At 42.3% G+C, this 17,903-nt stretch overlaps 1 protein-coding gene across 1 annotated transcript in view; it reads left to right on the plus strand.

Annotated features, from left to right (window-relative positions):
* Positions 1-9,586, plus strand: part of LOC122816575 (matrin-3-like) — a 59,708-nt gene extending 50,122 nt beyond the window's left edge. The window contains exons 4-5 of the mRNA XM_044089450.1: positions 2,472-2,606; positions 9,263-9,586. Coding sequence (XP_043945385.1) covers positions 2,472-2,606; positions 9,263-9,412 — 285 coding nt within the window. The 3' untranslated portion in view covers positions 9,413-9,586. The remainder of the gene's footprint in view (positions 1-2,471; positions 2,607-9,262) is intronic.
* The last annotated feature ends 8,317 nt before the right edge of the window (positions 9,587-17,903 follow it).

Consider the following 17,903-nt stretch of genomic DNA (forward strand, 5'->3'; position numbering starts at 1 on the left):
AATGGGGGATTATTTGCTCAAAAATTACTTTAATTGGAGACTAGAATGATTTTGAAATTTAATACACTGAAACCACATGGATTATAAATTTAGAATTAAGTATTTAAACAATAATAACTTTCTTTACAGATAAATGTCATTAAGAGATTATAATTTTGTTTAAAAGGTTGAATTTCATGAAATTATAGATTATCAAATATATGTTATAAATTTTTATATATGTTATACAATTTATGTATTTTGATATGTAGTAAGGGAATTGATATAAAATTTATACAGAGTATTTAATTATTAGTACTTTGTTTTAGAAATAGCATGAATTATTTAGAAGCAATTTATTCTTTCATACATTTGTTAAACATGTGGAACTTTATAGTTCAAGAATATTTAACTTGAAGGCATTTTGACTTTAATTGTATTTTTAATTTTAATTCTGATATACAAGAAAAGAAATACTGCAAGAGCACTTTAAAATATGATTATTAAATGATATAATGAGTTAATTGAATTATTAGTGCTGATTAACTTTTTTCTGTATAAATAATAGTTAACTGCACATTGTATCTGTGATCCTTTGAATGCGAAAGGCCGAGGTACCGGATAGCAATAAACTCTTTACTGGCATGGTGTTGGTTGAATTTGTGTTTTCCTGGGGTCTGACCATGCCCTGTATGCCAGGCATATCTCCTCTCTCAAGCCTTAAGGCAGTCTACATAGAACATTTTAGTGCCCTGCACTCTAACCTCTGTGGGCATTGCAGTTGTTGGATATGCCTGGTTAGGTACATAAAAGGGGGAATTGTACTCTGATGGGTCTGAATGCCAAATATAGTAAGTTTCAAGTCAGACTACTGGGTCAGCCCTTTGGGGAGGGGGGTGTTGTCAACATAGCTCCCAGGGTGGATGACTTCCCAAAGATGCTATTATGCATTTCTTAGCATTTAGTTTGTCTATGGCTCCGACACCAGTTTCAGTCCATCCTGGATAACATTTGTGTTGTGGAATTCTAACTGTTTGTTGTTGAAATTTACAGATTGCAATAGACCATAGGGCAGTTCTTGCCAATTATAAAAACTGCCCCATACTCATCCAGGCCTGCATCCCCTCTTACTTTCTTTAATTCATTAAAATCCTTCAAATATACCTAGACACCACTAATCAAACTTGTTTGTGGCCCAAATCTAATTCCACCTTGGAACTAATCCTAGGAATCTGTATAACTGGACTAACTTTTAACCAACTTTCATTACTCTATTTCTAAAATAACTTTTTTAGCCTCTCTCATCAGAATATATATGAATAGATTGCCATCAAGTGAATATCCAATGCTTACTTTAAATGTATCAATTTATGTTTTAATGTAAATGGAGCTTTTCTCCCTGGACCTCCACTGACCATGTTTCTGACCTAGTGGACTTTCCTGTCAAATTCAGAGAGCCACCAGAAAGGCATGGTCCAAGGACTGATCCTTGAAGGACTCCACTTCCCATAATGTGAAGTAACCTAAAGATACTTGGTGTTGGCAACAATCTCCTTTTTCTTTCAAATAAAGATGTTGAGGTGAATGACCAAGTCCTCAAGAGGAGGAAAAATGTATGACTTGGATTTTGCTGCTTAGGAGAATCTTGGATATCTGGCAGAGGTCCACTCTCTAACCTAACATTTCTGAAGCCATTGAGTTGGAGTCTCTAATTTTCCTAGTGAATTCCTCAAGTTGGCCTATGAGAAGGCTACAGATGTAGCAATGAATCTGCATTGAGGGAGGCTAACACTCCTCTGATCTTAGACTGTCCAATGTTTGGAATTGGTGAGATACCATATGCTTTCTGAACTGTACATATTGGTCCTAAAGTGTTCTTGGATTTCTAATTCAGGTCCTTTTGATTCAGCCTTTACTGACCACTGTCATTTCTGTACCATGTGGGGTTTAATCTGTAGCTAGCCATAGTATTAAAAAATCCTGCAGCTCATGCTGCACCAGAGTACTGTTGAAAAAATGTACAGTGACTATTTCAGCAATTAAAATAGAGCTAAAGTGTTAACTAACATTTTAATCCTAAGATCAATGCCAGTAGTTTAGTCCCCATTTGAAAATAAGTTTGGATACATAGGTGCATTAAACTGGAATTCAACCCCAGGAAATGTGCAGGGATGGTGAACCTAGATAGCATGGTGTTGAGAGGGCAGGTATGGCACTCCTGTGTAGACTCTTTGCTCTGGACAGCCTCCACTATCTGCAGCATTTACAGGGCAAATAGGAGACAGCCAGTCAACCTGAAAACACATACCAGTCCTGCATAAAGGCACTCCAGCCAAGAAATGAGCCAGAAACACTCTTGTTATTTAAAGACTAGTACTAGTATTTTGACTGCAAAGTGCAAGAATGTTCACTTTGCCAAATGGGAATTTGCACATTTCTATGATGTGGGTGTGAAGGTTCTAGGTCCCTTAATGTTTCCTTTTTGTATTTAGAAAAGTGAGAATGCTGAAAAAGACGGAGCTGCAAAATCCAAATCAAAAGGTGGAAACAAGGCTGTAGATGCAAAAGCTGTTGCAGAGGATGAACAGACACCTGCTGACCCAAAGCCGAAGCGAGGAAGAGCAAAGGTACTATTTTATGCAGAGAATTCTGAACTTGGCTATGTTGCAGTATATTCTGAGGCTCAGTCCATTTCTGAATAACACATTAGCTTGCTAAAGTAAATTCTAACTCTGAGCAAGAAATGTGGCAACCCCAAAGTTGCTACAATAACCAGTTTCATTTAATGTCCTTTCAGAAGGATATACAGTCTGAAACTCTGCAATATTTGCTGTTTTTTCAGTGATTTGCCAGAAGGAACTGATCCACCATTGGTATAATTTGTGGAAAATGAGCTCATTTAGTATGAATGGATTTCTACTGTACAGTTGTGTAGTGAATTTCACTAAACTATAGCTGATGGTGGATGCCTGTTTCCTATACATAGCCTAGTACCTATCTGCCAGAGGGCATTTATAATCCTAGCCAGTGTCTGCTTTGACCACCCAGGGTCAATGAAGTGATCCCAGGGGTGTATTTAACACTCAAGAGAAGCCTTGAAGAGTAGATGGGTAACTAGTCAGGGGCTCTGCCTAATGTAGTTAGGAATTTGCTTTTCAAAGCATGGGGAGTCTTGACGGAACATGCTGGAGGGATAGATTCCTATTATTGTGGCGAGGTTTAGCTCCCTAGAGTGCGTAGCTCGCAGTGATTTTGAGCATGTCCATCAATTCTGAGTTGGGCATGACTTAAGTCAGGCAGAGATCACCTCTGAGTAAGCGATATGCCACTGAGTACAGCTGGAGTTTGTCTGGTTGCATAGGACATATGTTTGAGGCCAGTAATCCTCTTGAGGTGCATCCAAATGGGGCATTGTACTCTGGGTCTGAGTGACAAGTAGAGGGAACTAAAACTTTTTTATTTCTAGATGCAAACACCTTGGTAATTACATAGGAAATCCTTCTGTGGCCCAACTACTTTGGCAATATGATTTGTCAAAGGAATCTACCTGGGTCCCCAGATCTTAAGGGGGCTGCCACCTATGTGGTAACTTGTGGAGTTTTTACCCAAATGGGATGACTATGCATTTTTTTGGCATTTAGCTTGAGGTCATGACTGATGCCAGGTGTCCTTTTGAAGGATGTCTGTCAGCTGGAGAGTCCATTATGGCTCCCAGTTTGCAGTAATCAGCGAACTTTATTTAGCCATAGTCCTGTTTTGCCTGTACTTCTGAGAAATATATACTGAACAGTAGGGGTCCCAGAATCGAGCCTTGCGGGACACCACTTGTGACTGGTTTAGTCTGACCTGGAGCCTGCTATTCTTACCGTGCGAGTTCTGTCTAGAAGCCAGTTGGCAACCCATCTTGTGATGTAGGGGTTTATGTTCAGGCTGGTGAGTTTTTCTAGAATACCAGAGTGAGGAATGGTGTCTTAATGCCTTGGCAAGATCAAGGTAGGCTGTGAACAACCTTTCCCTCATCTATGGCCTTGGTGACTGTCTCTCAGTCAACCAGGTTTAGTAGGCATGATCTGCCCTTAAAGCCGAACTAGGTTGGGTCAAGTGTTTAGAGGTTCCCAATGTCTTAGTAAGGAGTTCCATGATGATGCACTCCATAGCCTTGCAGACCAGGCTAGTCAGGCTTGTGGAGTGAGTTACAAGGGTCAGTTGTGGCCCCTCCTTTGTGGAGCAGAATAACCATTGCTGTTTCACCTGTGCTTATGTGATTTCTGGGACACTTTCTGGTATTGTTGGCCCTTTTTGAAGGTGAGAGGGAGGTGAGGTTTGCACTAAATATCTGCCAGGATGTTGGCAATATCAGTAGGTTCAGTATATTTTGTGGTATTTTGCATTTGCACTAGCTCGGAGCATATCTGCAAGTTTCCACTGATATTCTTGACAGCTAAAGAAGGCTTTGTGGTTATCTTTCGAATCCTTGGAGATGTTGGCCTTGGCTGTTCTTTCAAAGTTAGCTTTGGATGATTTTTGAGGGACCATTTCTTACTGATTGGGATGTCTTTTTTTTTTTTTCTTGGGATATGCTTTTTTCTGAACTATTTCCTCAAATCTTTTTATGGCAGGGTTCCATCAGACTTGTTTCCTTCTCATAGGGGAGTGAGTCTTGGTTTTGCTAGGGCTGGCACAATCCATGAATCCTTGTAGGTGCTCGGAGTGCAATTGTAAAGGTTTCTGCATCTTGGGCAGTGTTTAGCATGGGGGCTGTGAAACTTACCACCTCTGCCTTAAATAAGGTGGTTTGCTTTAGGAGTTTCACTGGTTTCCTTGGCTGGGGGTGGTGGGGTGTAGACATCAGGGTGACTGGTCTGATCTAATCTGTGACCTCTATTAGATATGGAACATCTGTCTACCATGTTGGTGATGACCAGGTCCAATATGTTGCGGCCTCTGGTAGGGGGGTTTACCAGCTGATCCAGGGCATTTAAGTTGATAAATTGCATTTACTGTGGTGTGTCTGTGTGTGTGTGGTGTGTCTGTGTGTGTGTGGTGTGTCTGTGTGTGTGTGGTGTGTCTGTGTGTGTGTGGTGTGTCTGTGTGTGTGTGTGTGTGTCTGTGTGTGTGTGTGTGTCTGTGTGTGTGTGTGTGTCTGTGTGTGTGTGTGTGTCTGTGTGTGTGTGTGTGTGTCTGTGTGTGTGTGTGTGTGTCTGTGTGTGTGTGGTGTGTCTGTGTGTGTGTGGTTTAGTAGATGCTGGTCAGGGATTGGTGCTTGAAAGCAAAGTAAGCTTTAACAGGAAATCAAATGTTAGTTGTGACAAGGAAGTGAGATCCCTTTTATAGCCGTAATCTGAAATGGGTCAGTCTGCTCATCCACTTGCTTTATATCCACAAAGTGGATTTGAGTTGTCAGCACCATGACTAAGTGATCAGTGTTTCATTTCATCGTAACATCAGTGGGCTGCATAGGTGGAGTGCATGTCCAAAATCAAGATTGCAGTTATCAATTACCTGGCATCACAGGTGTCTGCCTTTCTTTGTGGTAGGGGTGAAGCATGTTGAATGTGTAGGCAGGTAGGGGTGAAGCATGTTGAATGTGGAGGCAGCATCTCATTATGGAAAAGTAGGTAGAAACTTGCTATCCTTTTACTGAAATGTTAAAAGGAATCTCAAAGGTAGGGTACCCTCTGGATAAGCATATAACTTCTGGATTTATTTGGATATTTGTGGGCTATTTCAGCTTTTGCATGTCAAATGTGCAATTTGCATTCTTTCAGAAGTAGAACGTTTACAACGTGGTGTGGTTACAATGACATGCTTTCCAGTCACTAGAGCTGAGTTCAGAGGTGTACTGCTTTAGAAGCAATGAAATTAGAACTGCAGGTGTTGCAGAACTATTACCAGAACAGTCATTGCCTCTAGGCACCACTGATGGTCTTGGACATTTGGGTGCATTGACTTTGAATCATATTGAAACCAATTTGTAATCCTGTATAATGTGAATTGCAACCAAAACTAGTCATCTAGTATATGTTCTGAACTATTCCCATACTTGCTGTCTATTTTATAAAGGGTTATTGTCTTCAGCTGACTTCTGTTTAGTCCAGTCCACCTGGCTTATGGGACCATATCCCAGTCTGCTCTCTGAATGGGACACTAGAGAGGCTATTTGGAGATGTAGGGTTTAAATGCAAAGGGCAAAAAGCTTTAGCACATATCCAGTAGTTAATGGGTTCATTTATATTGAAAAACATGGTGTGCCAGACAGAACATTGGCAGTAATGCAGCCAAGATGTGAAGTAATTGTACTGGGTGCTTCTATAAAGTGTTAAACGGAGATGGCATTTTCTCAAACATTACCTTGGTGCTTGCAAATGTTGTACATGGAATTTTGCCTCTTCTTTCCATAGCCTAAATATGTACCATGGGAAAGGAGTTAGTGGGCCAACTGTTGGGAATATCCAAACACCCTTACAGTCCCCTTGTTCATAGCATCTGTCCATAACTCCTTAATAGCATCATAGCCTAGTAGTCATTTGAGCCTAAAATGAGCTTTACTAGGGCTGGTGAGGATACCCTCAACAGAGCTGCTCTGCTTTCTGGTATCTTTCTGGACCAAAACATTTCTAGCTCACCATCCAAGTAACTGCAGACTTGCAACACTTTGGTGCAGCAAAAATTGCCTTGCCTTAAATATAATCTTGTGCGGACTCCCAAGTTGTAGACCTAGAGTCATTGTGCCAGTTAAGTTGTGACTACAGATCATAAGGTATTCATTTCTTGGTATGGTTGACCCTAATTTCATGTTCCTAGCAATTTGGTAGAAGGTTCAAATACAGATAATTCCAAACTAAATTTGTAGGTAGGCAGACTCAGGAATTCTATAGCCTGAAGAGAAGGCTGTTGGCTTTTGGTGGGGTTAATATGGCATAGATGTCTTTGGAAGGGCATTTGTATAATGGTGGAAATTTGGCCTAGAGGGTTAATTTTGTTGGCTAAGAGTACTCTTCTAATTGCAGAGAGTTTGTTCAAAACTATTGGACCAAACTAGTGTTGAAGGATGCCCCTCTCTCATGGAGGCTTTAAATTTTGGGGCTAGAGGGTTGATGCATAATCAAGATCATCTAAATGCATAGCTGTACTGTTCATGCTATTATGAGGTAGAGTTACCAAGCTAGATTATTTTTAAGCTATACACTGAGGAAAGTAGCCCAGTGCTGGCCAGACCAATCATGAAATTAAGTAATTCTATAAAGAGCTTGTCTCCCTGAGTTTGTAGAGACTTTGTGGCAGTGTTGAGTACCATCTTGGTGACTTTTTGTAGTTTCATCTTCCTCCAAGTGGAATGACTGGATGAGGCATGCTAGAACTAACTTATTCTATAGTAACTTCAATGTACAAAAACTTCAAAGTGCTGCTGAAGTATCCATTTGTCAGACTTGCTTGACTCAATCTGGTGATTGATGCAGGGTTCTGTTTCATATGCCCTCAGGATGCCAGTTTCAAGTTAGAAAACTTAGTGTGGGGAGAACCTGGCTCCCAGACTGGTTGTCATTCACAATGTGAATCTTATCGGACTTCCTGGGCCACACCAAAGTAGTACCACACTGCCTGACATAATAGCATTATTTGCACTGTTCAACTGCACTAAATTACAACTGCACTAAATTACTGATACCATTTTAAGAATCCTGTAAGGATTGGCATAATGTATGATGGGTCACATGATTGTCCTGTTGTAGCTGTATGGTGAAGAAATGCTTAATGGAACAGAAGCCAGACACCCACCAGTATGTCTCGGAGGCTGAAGTAGATTTGTAGCTGTATGGTGAAGAAATGCTTAATAGAACAGAAGCCAGACACCCACCAGTATGTCTCGGAGGCTGAAGTAGATGCAGTGCTGACAGATGCCACCAGTGAATGAATCCATTAGACTTAACTGACTCTTAGTTGATGAGGGCAAAAGTGACTCTCTTTGGGCTACCAAGTCTAACTTTTCATGCTTTTGCACCAGGAAACTGATTGCAATGCATCAGTCGAATTTTTGATAACTCAATTAAGTTGCAGAGGCTGAAACCAGCCAGTACATGTGAAACAGCTGTGGAGATGGCATGATGCTCTTCTCCTTGCACTCGGCAGAAATTTAGCTGATAATGCTGCAAATGAGAAGGGCTTGCTGCAAAGACAGGTGTAGGGTAAACTATAGAGTGCTTGGCCTGTTGCCTTCAAAGTACCCTTTACACCTTTTACTTGTCAGAACTAGTTCTATTTCAGAACCAGTTTGTGGGGAAAGCTACTTTAAGGATTACATTGCAAGGAGTGTCAAAGATAACCAAGCTAGGAAAAGGCTACTTTAAATTGTTTGGCCTGTAAAATGTTCACTTGCAGTGGAATTCTGTATAGCTTGGGTCAAGTTGCATTAATCGTTGCTACTCTATTGTAGAGAACTATTGTATTTCTGCTTAATATCCAAGCAAAGCTTTTGCCAGACCCTCGCAACTTGTAATTGATGCTTCATAACTGCAGTGCATTTCAACAAAGTAAGTTGGATTGGAGGAATGAACTGGGTCCGCCTAGCCTTGCATGGTAAAATACTAGCTCCAGACTAATTGTATAATGCAAAACACTTGTGCATTACAGATAATTAAATGTCCCTTGCAAGACTGCTCTCCGAGATGCTGATGGGGCCTTGCTTTTAACATCTTGTGCAATCTTTTTCTCTGGACAGAACCCATAGACAAATGTGCTATCTGCTACTGAAACTAATTAGATCTGACAAATCAATATGCTCTTATGTTTTCATCCAAAGATCTACAAAATGGAAAGTTCTTTTTTGAACATGGCAAATGAGAGAATCTCATGTGTGCACATGCAATTCCTAACCAAGCTTTCTGACCTTGTCATACGGTCATTACTGAGGTGATTCCCCAACCCAAAAAGTATAGGGAAAAAGGTGGTGTAGATAGGTATGAGGCTAGCTAACTGCCTCTGTGGGCCATTTTTAAGCCTAGCCATATCATCAAAGGTGAGAAACCCTATACCTCATGTCTGCAAGGTAAACACCTTAACCATTATGCCAATCCCTCTCACCCCACAGGACTTTGGGAGTAGTAGGTTTGAGTGAGTTATGCTGTAGCTGTGTAGTTACAACAGAAAACTGGTGTGCCTGGGGATTTTTATACTTGTGTATTCCGATAAATTGACTAGTGAAAGAAATTGTAGTGAAATAAAGAAATATTGTCATCAATGTTAAGCTGCCTTGGGTGGAATAACTTTTTTTCAATTCTTTAAGAAATTGAACAGTGAACAAGAAGCTGTTGCTACAGAAGTCGATGATGCTTCAAAAGAGAATGTGCCCACTGAAGATGTTGGTGCCTCTGAAACTGATAAGGAAAATGCAACAACTGAAGTGAAGAAAAGGGGAAGAAAGAAGAAAGTTTAAACTGGAATAATTATTCTAGAGACTGAATTCTGCTATTCCTGAATGGTGGCTTACATTTCCTATGCTCTTGCTACATTTTGTATGTGAAGTCTGTTTAAATGGATTTTTTTTGTGTCTTTCCATTTTTGGAAGCCTTTTTATACATGAAATAAAAGTATACTGACTTGCATCAAACAATACTCCCACATTCTGTAATCAAGGGACTTTCTGACTACTGTGGTCTTAAGTAGAAAGTGCCATGACAATTTATCTCCAGTGACCAACTAGGGCACTGTCTTCCCTTGCATCTGAATAGGTGTATGATGTAGCTAGACTTAAAGCCTTTAACTGTATTTTATTTCTTGTGCCTTGGTTTTAAATGGAAGGAGCCTATTGATTCAAGACTCTTGACATTACATGGCTGCTTTCCGGTGGTGTAACCCATTGAGTTGATCCCTTTGATATGCTTATTCAAGGTAAGAAGGCTTGGCTGAATTGAGTCCAGCATGGCCAATTCAATTGTCAGTAAAAATCATAAGGGTCAGACTAGTGACTGTAGGGTAAAAAAAAACCCCAGCAGGCCAAATTTCTTAAATTTTCTTTAAATGTTTGCTCAGTGGTATGTCCAATACAGGCATTCGTAACATGTTTACTGCTTACTAATGTTCTTTGCTCTGAAGTAAATGCATGTGAGACCTGTCAGGCTTACAAAACTAAGGGAGACTTGAGTTTTTAATTGGCCAGGGAACTTAGTGCCATTAAACTGAAGGTCCTAAGGAGAGCACGGAGTACTGTGTTCCGTTGTACAGCACTGCAGTGTCGTGCCAGTGAACTTTTTTCAAAAGTGAGGGCATAGCTTCAGCCACTCTTCCATTCAGGGTCTGGCAAACCGCCTGTGCTTAATTAAAGTTGAATCGAATATATCCAAGATGGATGGAAAGTATATTTTCATTTTACTTTCAGTTGTCCCTGCTTCATGCTGGTATGGACACAACTGTACCATTAACATTCTAAATGGGGTAGCTCTATTGCTGCATTGTAACAAATTAAACTGGTATGCCTATGCTTATGGAAACCATTGTTGGCTTCATTTGTAGCGTCTGAATTTACACTCCCGGTGTAGCCTACATAGAATGTGTGCAATCAAATAATTTGTAGAGTAAGAATTTTAAATGTCATTGCTGTTTCTCCCCCCCTTCTTGCTCCTCTGTTTCTCCCCCCCCCTTCTTGCTCCTCTGTTTCTCCCCCCCCTTCTTGCTCCTCTGTTTCTCCCCCTTCTTGCTCCTCTGTTTCTCCCCTTCTTGCTCCTCTGTTTCTCCCCCTTCTTGCTCCTCTGTTTCTCCCCCCCCTTCTTGCTCCTCTGTTTCTCCCCCCCTTCTTGCTCCTCTGTTTCTCCCCCCCTTCTTGCTCCTCTGTTTCTCCCCCTTCTTGATCCTCTGTTTCTCCCCCCTTCTTGATCCTCTGTTTCTCCCCCTTCTTGATCCTCTGTTTCTCCCCCCTTCTTGATCCTCTGTTTCTCCCCCCTTCTTGATCCTCTGTTTCTCCCCTTCTTGATCCTCTGTTTCTCCTCCCCCTTGTATGATAAGCTCCAACGTAGTTTAAGACTTTCTCCTTGGGCCTCTGCTGAAACCCAGTCAACAAATGTAAAATAAAATTGCATACAAAACCATGCACTAAAGTAGAAAAGCTGGCAATGTATGCATTCTTACCTAGATACGGACATACCCACACAGTGAAGCTGCAAATAACATGTACAAGCTAGAGAAGCAGATCATGCCAAACCTATAAAAAAAAATCATGTTTTCCAGGAACATGTCAAGAAGTACAGCTTAAAGCATAAAGACAAACACATGCATAGCTTTGAAAGTACTAGCAGAAACCAGCATCTGTCCTTGTGTTCTAGAATTTGTAAATGTGGTCTCTATTCTAAAATTGAAAATGGAGCAAAGGTTTGAGAACAAATAAAGGGTGGTGCCTAAGACAGTGAAGTAAAAAATGGACTAACCTAAATCTGTCCTTTGGTAGTAAGGATGCAAATATTCCTTATTAATGCAAGTCTGAACATGTGTTAATGGCTAGAAAATGTGGCTTTAGACTTGTACCTCTGGCTGGAGAATGTTACTTTTATACTGATCAGACTTCTCTAAGCAGGGATGGTGCAAGCTGAGCTAAACAGGAAGCTTGCATGACCTCTTGCTGAGTACAGCAGCTACATGCTGCCATTGCATCAGCTCTGCTAGGAATGAGCCCTGACCCACCTCCAGTGTTCATGGGAGAAACAAATTGTGGTAGTACCTGTCTGTCTTAAGGGAGGTATGATAGTGTGGTCCTAAACACTATGATAGTGTGGTCCTAAACACTTGCCTTTGAGTGCAGGAGAGCAGAAGTAATGGGCAAGGCCTGAAGTTTTGAATGCATGCACATGTTTCTCCTTTGGCAATGTATCATGGTATTCCCATATGCAGATGTCAGCCTAGCACATTATTGAAGAAAAGGTCAAACTTCCTGAAACTGCTACCCTCTGTATAACATTGCTGTTCAACAGACTTTGAGCTTGCACTGGAGTTGTGACCTGCCCACACAAACTTGTCCCAATGTTGCTAAAGCAGAAGTCCTGAGCTACTAGACAGTGGATGAAAATTTTAATTTGAAAGGATCTAATGAAGCTGAATAGGGTAGAACCAAGTACTGTTCAGTTCCCCGAATCTTATCTTCCCTTGTGAATGACAAAAGACAAATTGCTGTCTACAAATATACCAATCAACCGATCGCAAGAAATCTAATGGGGATGGGGACAAAGGCCCAAAAGTTGCAAGAATAACGGGTCTTTCATTGGCAAGCCTGTTCTGATAGGAAGGATGAATCTGAAATGTTTACTTCAGTCCAACATTTGCCAGCAAAGTGCTTATTTTTGGTTTGTATTAAAAAAAAAAAAAACAGTCGAGCCACGACTACAACCCAGGAAAAAAGTGGCTTGGTTGACTGAGGATGGGTATGCTAGTCCCAGGGTGAGTTACCCCATCTTCCCAAGAGGGCATAGTGCATTTCACTGTAACCAAGTGACTAGTATGGGAGGGGTGAGTAGGTAGGGCATATAATGCAAAAGGAGAGGGTAGGGCATATAATAGAGAAATGTATGAGCCTCCATGATTCCCTAGGCATCCACAATGAGCCTCAGCAATGCCAGTTAAAATACAGGTGCTGTAGGAGGCTAGTGGGGCTAGAAATCAAACTAGTCCTCTTATAGGATTGTAGTGTTGTACCTCCCTAGGCAACATTTTGAAGCTATCTTTATGAATTCTAATTTACTACTCCACCCAGCTCTTGTCTTGCGAGAGCCTGTTAAACTTTGCGTTCATTCCTTCCTCTTTCATATCCACTACAGTCATCCTTGTCTAGCATTCTGTTAGCATAAAATGCTAAAGATTCCTACTGCATTCAACTCACACAAATGGGTATTTTCAACTGTTTGCAGTCTGCCTTGTCCACTTGCTATCCTAATGGCACTGTTTAGCTTAGCACTCCTTACAGTGCCTTGTTTTCTGTACAACAAATCCTTTAGTGGGAGAGTAAGAAGGTTGAGGTAATGCATCAGGGAACTTGTACAAATGGCCCCTGTGTTTCAGGCCATTCTCCATTTCCTGCTCCTCTATGGCTCATCGTGGTAACATGCAGGTTTTTTAGCTTCTTGAATAACATGCATGTGTACGTAACTTTTGTTACCAAGTATGACTATCAAAAATCCTCAAGTTAAAGTTCAGATGAGTTCCAGAGATGCAAAATGTGCAAAAAATATGCTATCAAATTGCTAGGAATTTAAATGGGTTAGAGTTGCATTGCTTTAACATCCTCCATTTCTCATTGCTTGCAATGTGATGGAAATTGATATTTTTGCAGAGCTGTAGTATGCAAGTACTATCACCTATTCTCCTGCCTAAACGTTATTCCCACTTAATACTAGTGATCCTATAATTGGATGCATTATCTTATTTCTTGGTTAAATCAAATTGCATTTCCTCTGCCTTGAGACTAGTGTAGAAGTCCACAAATTTGAGAAGGGAAGTTGCAACTTGAATAATTATGCATCCTAGTTGGTAAACACTTAAATAGGATGCCATTATGCATCAACTTCTATTAACAGAATGGCATGTATGAAGGATTAAATATTGCATGTACATAGTCAGTAATGTTGCATCTAGCACCAGGTAAGTGGAAGGAATTGATGCAAGGGGGGGGGGGATTCTGCAGTGTTTGTTATCCCCTCTGGGGATTCGTAAGTTTCTGAGCTCCAATGAAAGATGGTTACGTGAGCTATTCTGCCAAAGCTTTTTCACCTAGAACCACTGTCTAGTGGTAGTGATTTCCTATACGAGTGTGCAGGGAAGGTATTGAGTAGCAATAGAGTACTAATTCAAATATACATGAGAATGTAGCTAGTTAGCATTTTGTAGTGTTGAGATATTGGGCAGGAGTCACGAAGGCTTGCACAGAGTCTGTGTAAGACTCCATGCAGCCCTTGTGATCCAGGAACAGCCTGAAATCCTGTGTAAGACCAGCTAACGTCTCTTACACGGACTGGGCGTGGATATGCTACTCACTCACTTGCAGCTGAAAGGCATGCAAATGAGGTAGATTAGCAATCCACAAAGCTCAAACCAGCCCGTGTAAGTCGTGTTAGCTGCAGAAATGTACTCTGATAACTGAGTACATTTCTGCAAATAACACAATGGAGCCATGGCTCCAAATAAAGGGTGCATATGTCTCAGGCAGCATGCCAATGGCCAAAAATGTGGGCATTGGCAAGGTACCCCGATGCAAAATTTTTTTCGGCGATCGCCAATGTTTCAACGCAGCGCAGCCCCCCGCAAATGGGCTGCGCTATATAAAACAAAATGCAATACATGGATTTACAATGCAGGGACCAGCAGACCAAAAACAACATGGCCACCGTTTAGAGGATGCTAAGGGGGGAAGCTGTGTAACTAAGCATTGGTAGGCAATCTTATGTAAATGAGTGTTAGAATACTGAATCCCACTGTCAAATAGCAAATGAGCACATTCAGAGTAGTGTAAGAGTTGCATAAAGGGGAGGAACAGAGTAGGAGATAGGTGACATCACAGGGGGAATGGCAGAATACAGTTCATTGGAGGACAGTGTTGCGTGACAGATGTCAGACATCATGGAAAGAGGAGTGCCACAAGATAAGCATGGGGAAAGTAAAGAAATGGAAGGTGTACACTGTAGCCAACACCAAAGTTTCTTGCTGGGCGTGCATGCGCACGTGTGCCCACCAGGAGGCAGGAGTGGGCAGTGTGCACACGTCCTGTTGGCAGACTTGTAAGACTGTTTGCACTGGTGTGCATGCATTTTAACCCGAATAAGTAGATTCTGAACTGTGTAAGCATGTGTGCATGCTTGTAAGCCACTGAGCGTGTTTCCGCTGGTATGCGCATTGCTCCCCCTGAGGAAACCAAGAAAAAGGAAGCAACAGAAATAGTAGGAAGCTAGCAGGGAACACTGCTGGAGCTAACAGGTGAAAACAATTAGAAGCAGGCAATTACACAGGCAGAATACTAGCCCAGCACTTAAAACTTTGCAAACAGCAGTGCAGGATGTTTCTCAGACACTGCACAGGAGTAAGCTATTAGAAGTGAAAACTGAAAAAGCTTCGCTCGGAGCAGAAATGCTAGGGGCTGCCATAGCTGTCATAAGGAGACATAGGCGACTTGCTGAGGATGGTGACAATGCAAATGCTGCCAGACAATTCACAGTGAGGAGATGAGGAGTGTACAGGCGCAGGGTCACCTACCAGGGGTTACATGAGCTGGAGATAGTAGAGTGCTATAGAGTGGACAGAGACCTCCTGCAGCAAATTGTTGAGCTGTGTAGGCCATGCCTCACACACAACGAACAGAGGGGAACCCATCCCAGTGGAAACCAAGGTATGTGTTTGCCTAAGAATACTAGCAATGGGTACCTTCCAGAGACCAACTGGTGATATGATGGGGATATCACAGGCATCAGCCTCCAGGGTAATGCACCAGTTCTTGGATGCCATGTCAGGATGCCATGTCAGCACGTCTGTGATCATGTATATTTCCCCAATGCCCATGAGGTATTGGCCAGCAATATGCGTCTCTTCCAGCAAATAGCAGAATACCCGGAGGTAGTGGGTGCAATAGACTGCACGCACATATGCATCAAAGCACCAGCCGGTGATTGGGGTAGGGCCTACATTAACCGCAAGGGCTTCCCCTCCCAACTGCCAGGTCGTGTGATGCCCAGGGCATAATGAATGTGTGTTCTGGCTGCCCTGGAAGCTACCATGATTGCCATATTTGGCATCTGATGCAGCTGTACCAGATATTTGCCAGTGGGGACATCCCACATGGTCACTTAGTAGGGGATGCTGGATATGCACTGGAGCTGTGACTGACACCCATCAGAAATGCACACACCTGAACAGGAACACCATAATGAGGCACACGCATAAACACAATGTAATTGAGCGTGTGTTTGGGCTGCTCAAGTCATGGTTCCGGTGCCTGGATACATCTGGTGGAGCCTTGCAGTACTCACCAACTACATGTACCCAAATCGTCATGGTATGTGCTATGCTACATAATATGATTGTGAAAACAGCTGCAGCAGGATCACCATAGAGCTGGGCCAAACAGCCCCCCACCATTGTCAAGTCCATCACAGGCAGAGCATGACTCTAGGAGGAACAACCTGAGCCTGCCCCAGTAGGCAGAAGGTGTGCCCAGTATGCCTTGGCAAAGCATAGCACATTCCCGCACATATAGTAAAAGGGACACCTAACTTGACACAACCTGATCTCAAACGGAGTGTCATATGTGCATCCAACATAGGCAGCCCTGCAGCACCACCTGAGGCATGCTTGCCATGTGTTAAGCAATGTAACACCATGTAGTATATGCAAACTTGATGACCCTGACTAACATCCTAACCTCACCAAGCATGATGCCATAATATGAAGATGAGATGATCAATTGCAATAATTGGCTGAAGTATTGCTGTTGGTCAAAGGGGATCCAATGTGTTCCAGTCTGGGATGACATGCTGAGCACAACATGATGCTCCACCTGCTAGGGGTGGCATGCACCTATCAGTCCTGGCCTTATGGATACTGGCAAAGGCGGTTACCCCAGCGTGCCTTGAATAGGTAAGGCTCAAACACAAACCCACCTCCATAGGTATCAAGGGATAAGAACCAAGATGTAGTGCTACCCAATGCCAGAAGTCTAAACAGCAAGATGCATGCAAACTAAACTCCCCCAGCATGGATAATGTTGATATCTGTTCTGTAACAGAAATCTGGGTCAAGGCTCAACAGCACCCTAACACTACCAGGTTACACCTCATACTGTGCTGTACAGCCCCAAAACATGGAACAAGCTACAAAAGGCAGGTGACTAGCAATAATTGTCAAGGATAACCACACCCCCATGTTGGTACCACAACAAGAAGCAGCATGGACTAGCCATGGTCAAGTAAGTGGATAAAACTGCCTCCCAGGTTATAGCCTGCTACAGACTACAGTCCCAACACCAGGAACTGCACTTGGCCTATGTTGGAATACATGAATATATCAAGCTCTCCAAACCACATATTGGGTGACTGAAAATACCCAAACAGACTGGGAGCATTAATCTAGCTCCAACACCCTAGGACAAAGGTTCCTAGAATACATAAACCAAAATGCTCGAACAACGTACCACTCCCACAAGAGGGGTGAGCATACTGGATGTGATAAATCTGCAACATGGGTACTGGATGGCAAGAAGTGTATCCCTCGCTGGTAAGATCTGACCATAGAGTAATCACACCTGATATACACATCCTGACCACAGTCCCTGGCCAGAAAACCAGTGAAAAACATGTGTAAAGCAAATGTTGCACTCCTCCAAACTGATGTGGAATCCATTAAAGGCCCTGTGCATGTGCAAAATATGGGCCACACCTCTGAACCCGTTATACAGGAATTCCACAAACCCTGCCAGGAATGCATGGTTTATGCAATCCCTAATAAAACAGACAATGCCATACACGCAGGCATCTGGCATGGTGGACCCCAGCCATTATCAAACCATTCAAGAGAATGAGGAAGCTACTACATGATAGAGCAAGTAATCTCTGATCAGTATTATGGCAATAAAATATGTCCACTCATACAATCCACTAAGGCCAGCTACAACAAGTTGAATCTGTGAATCTTGAGGCAATGTTACACCTGCCCCATGTACACAGACAACCCCCCCCCCCCCCCAAGAAATACAAATATATGTGAGAGATGCAACCATTTATCCAAACCGGATGCTGAGTGCTCTCAACACACTACTGTCACCTTCAGGAGAAGGTAACCACACACACACACACACACACACACAGACCTATCAACTGCAAACCAAAGACATAAACACAGAAACATTCCTGGAGGCTCTAATTACAAACATACCACATCAACAGAGGTCTCCAAAGTGTGGACAC

The sequence above is a fragment of the Protopterus annectens genome, chromosome 1.part1 (assembly GCF_019279795.1).
Source record: "Protopterus annectens isolate FY-2018-M chromosome 1.part1, PAN1.0, whole genome shotgun sequence".
NCBI classification, from domain to species: Eukaryota; Metazoa; Chordata; order Ceratodontiformes; family Protopteridae; genus Protopterus; species Protopterus annectens.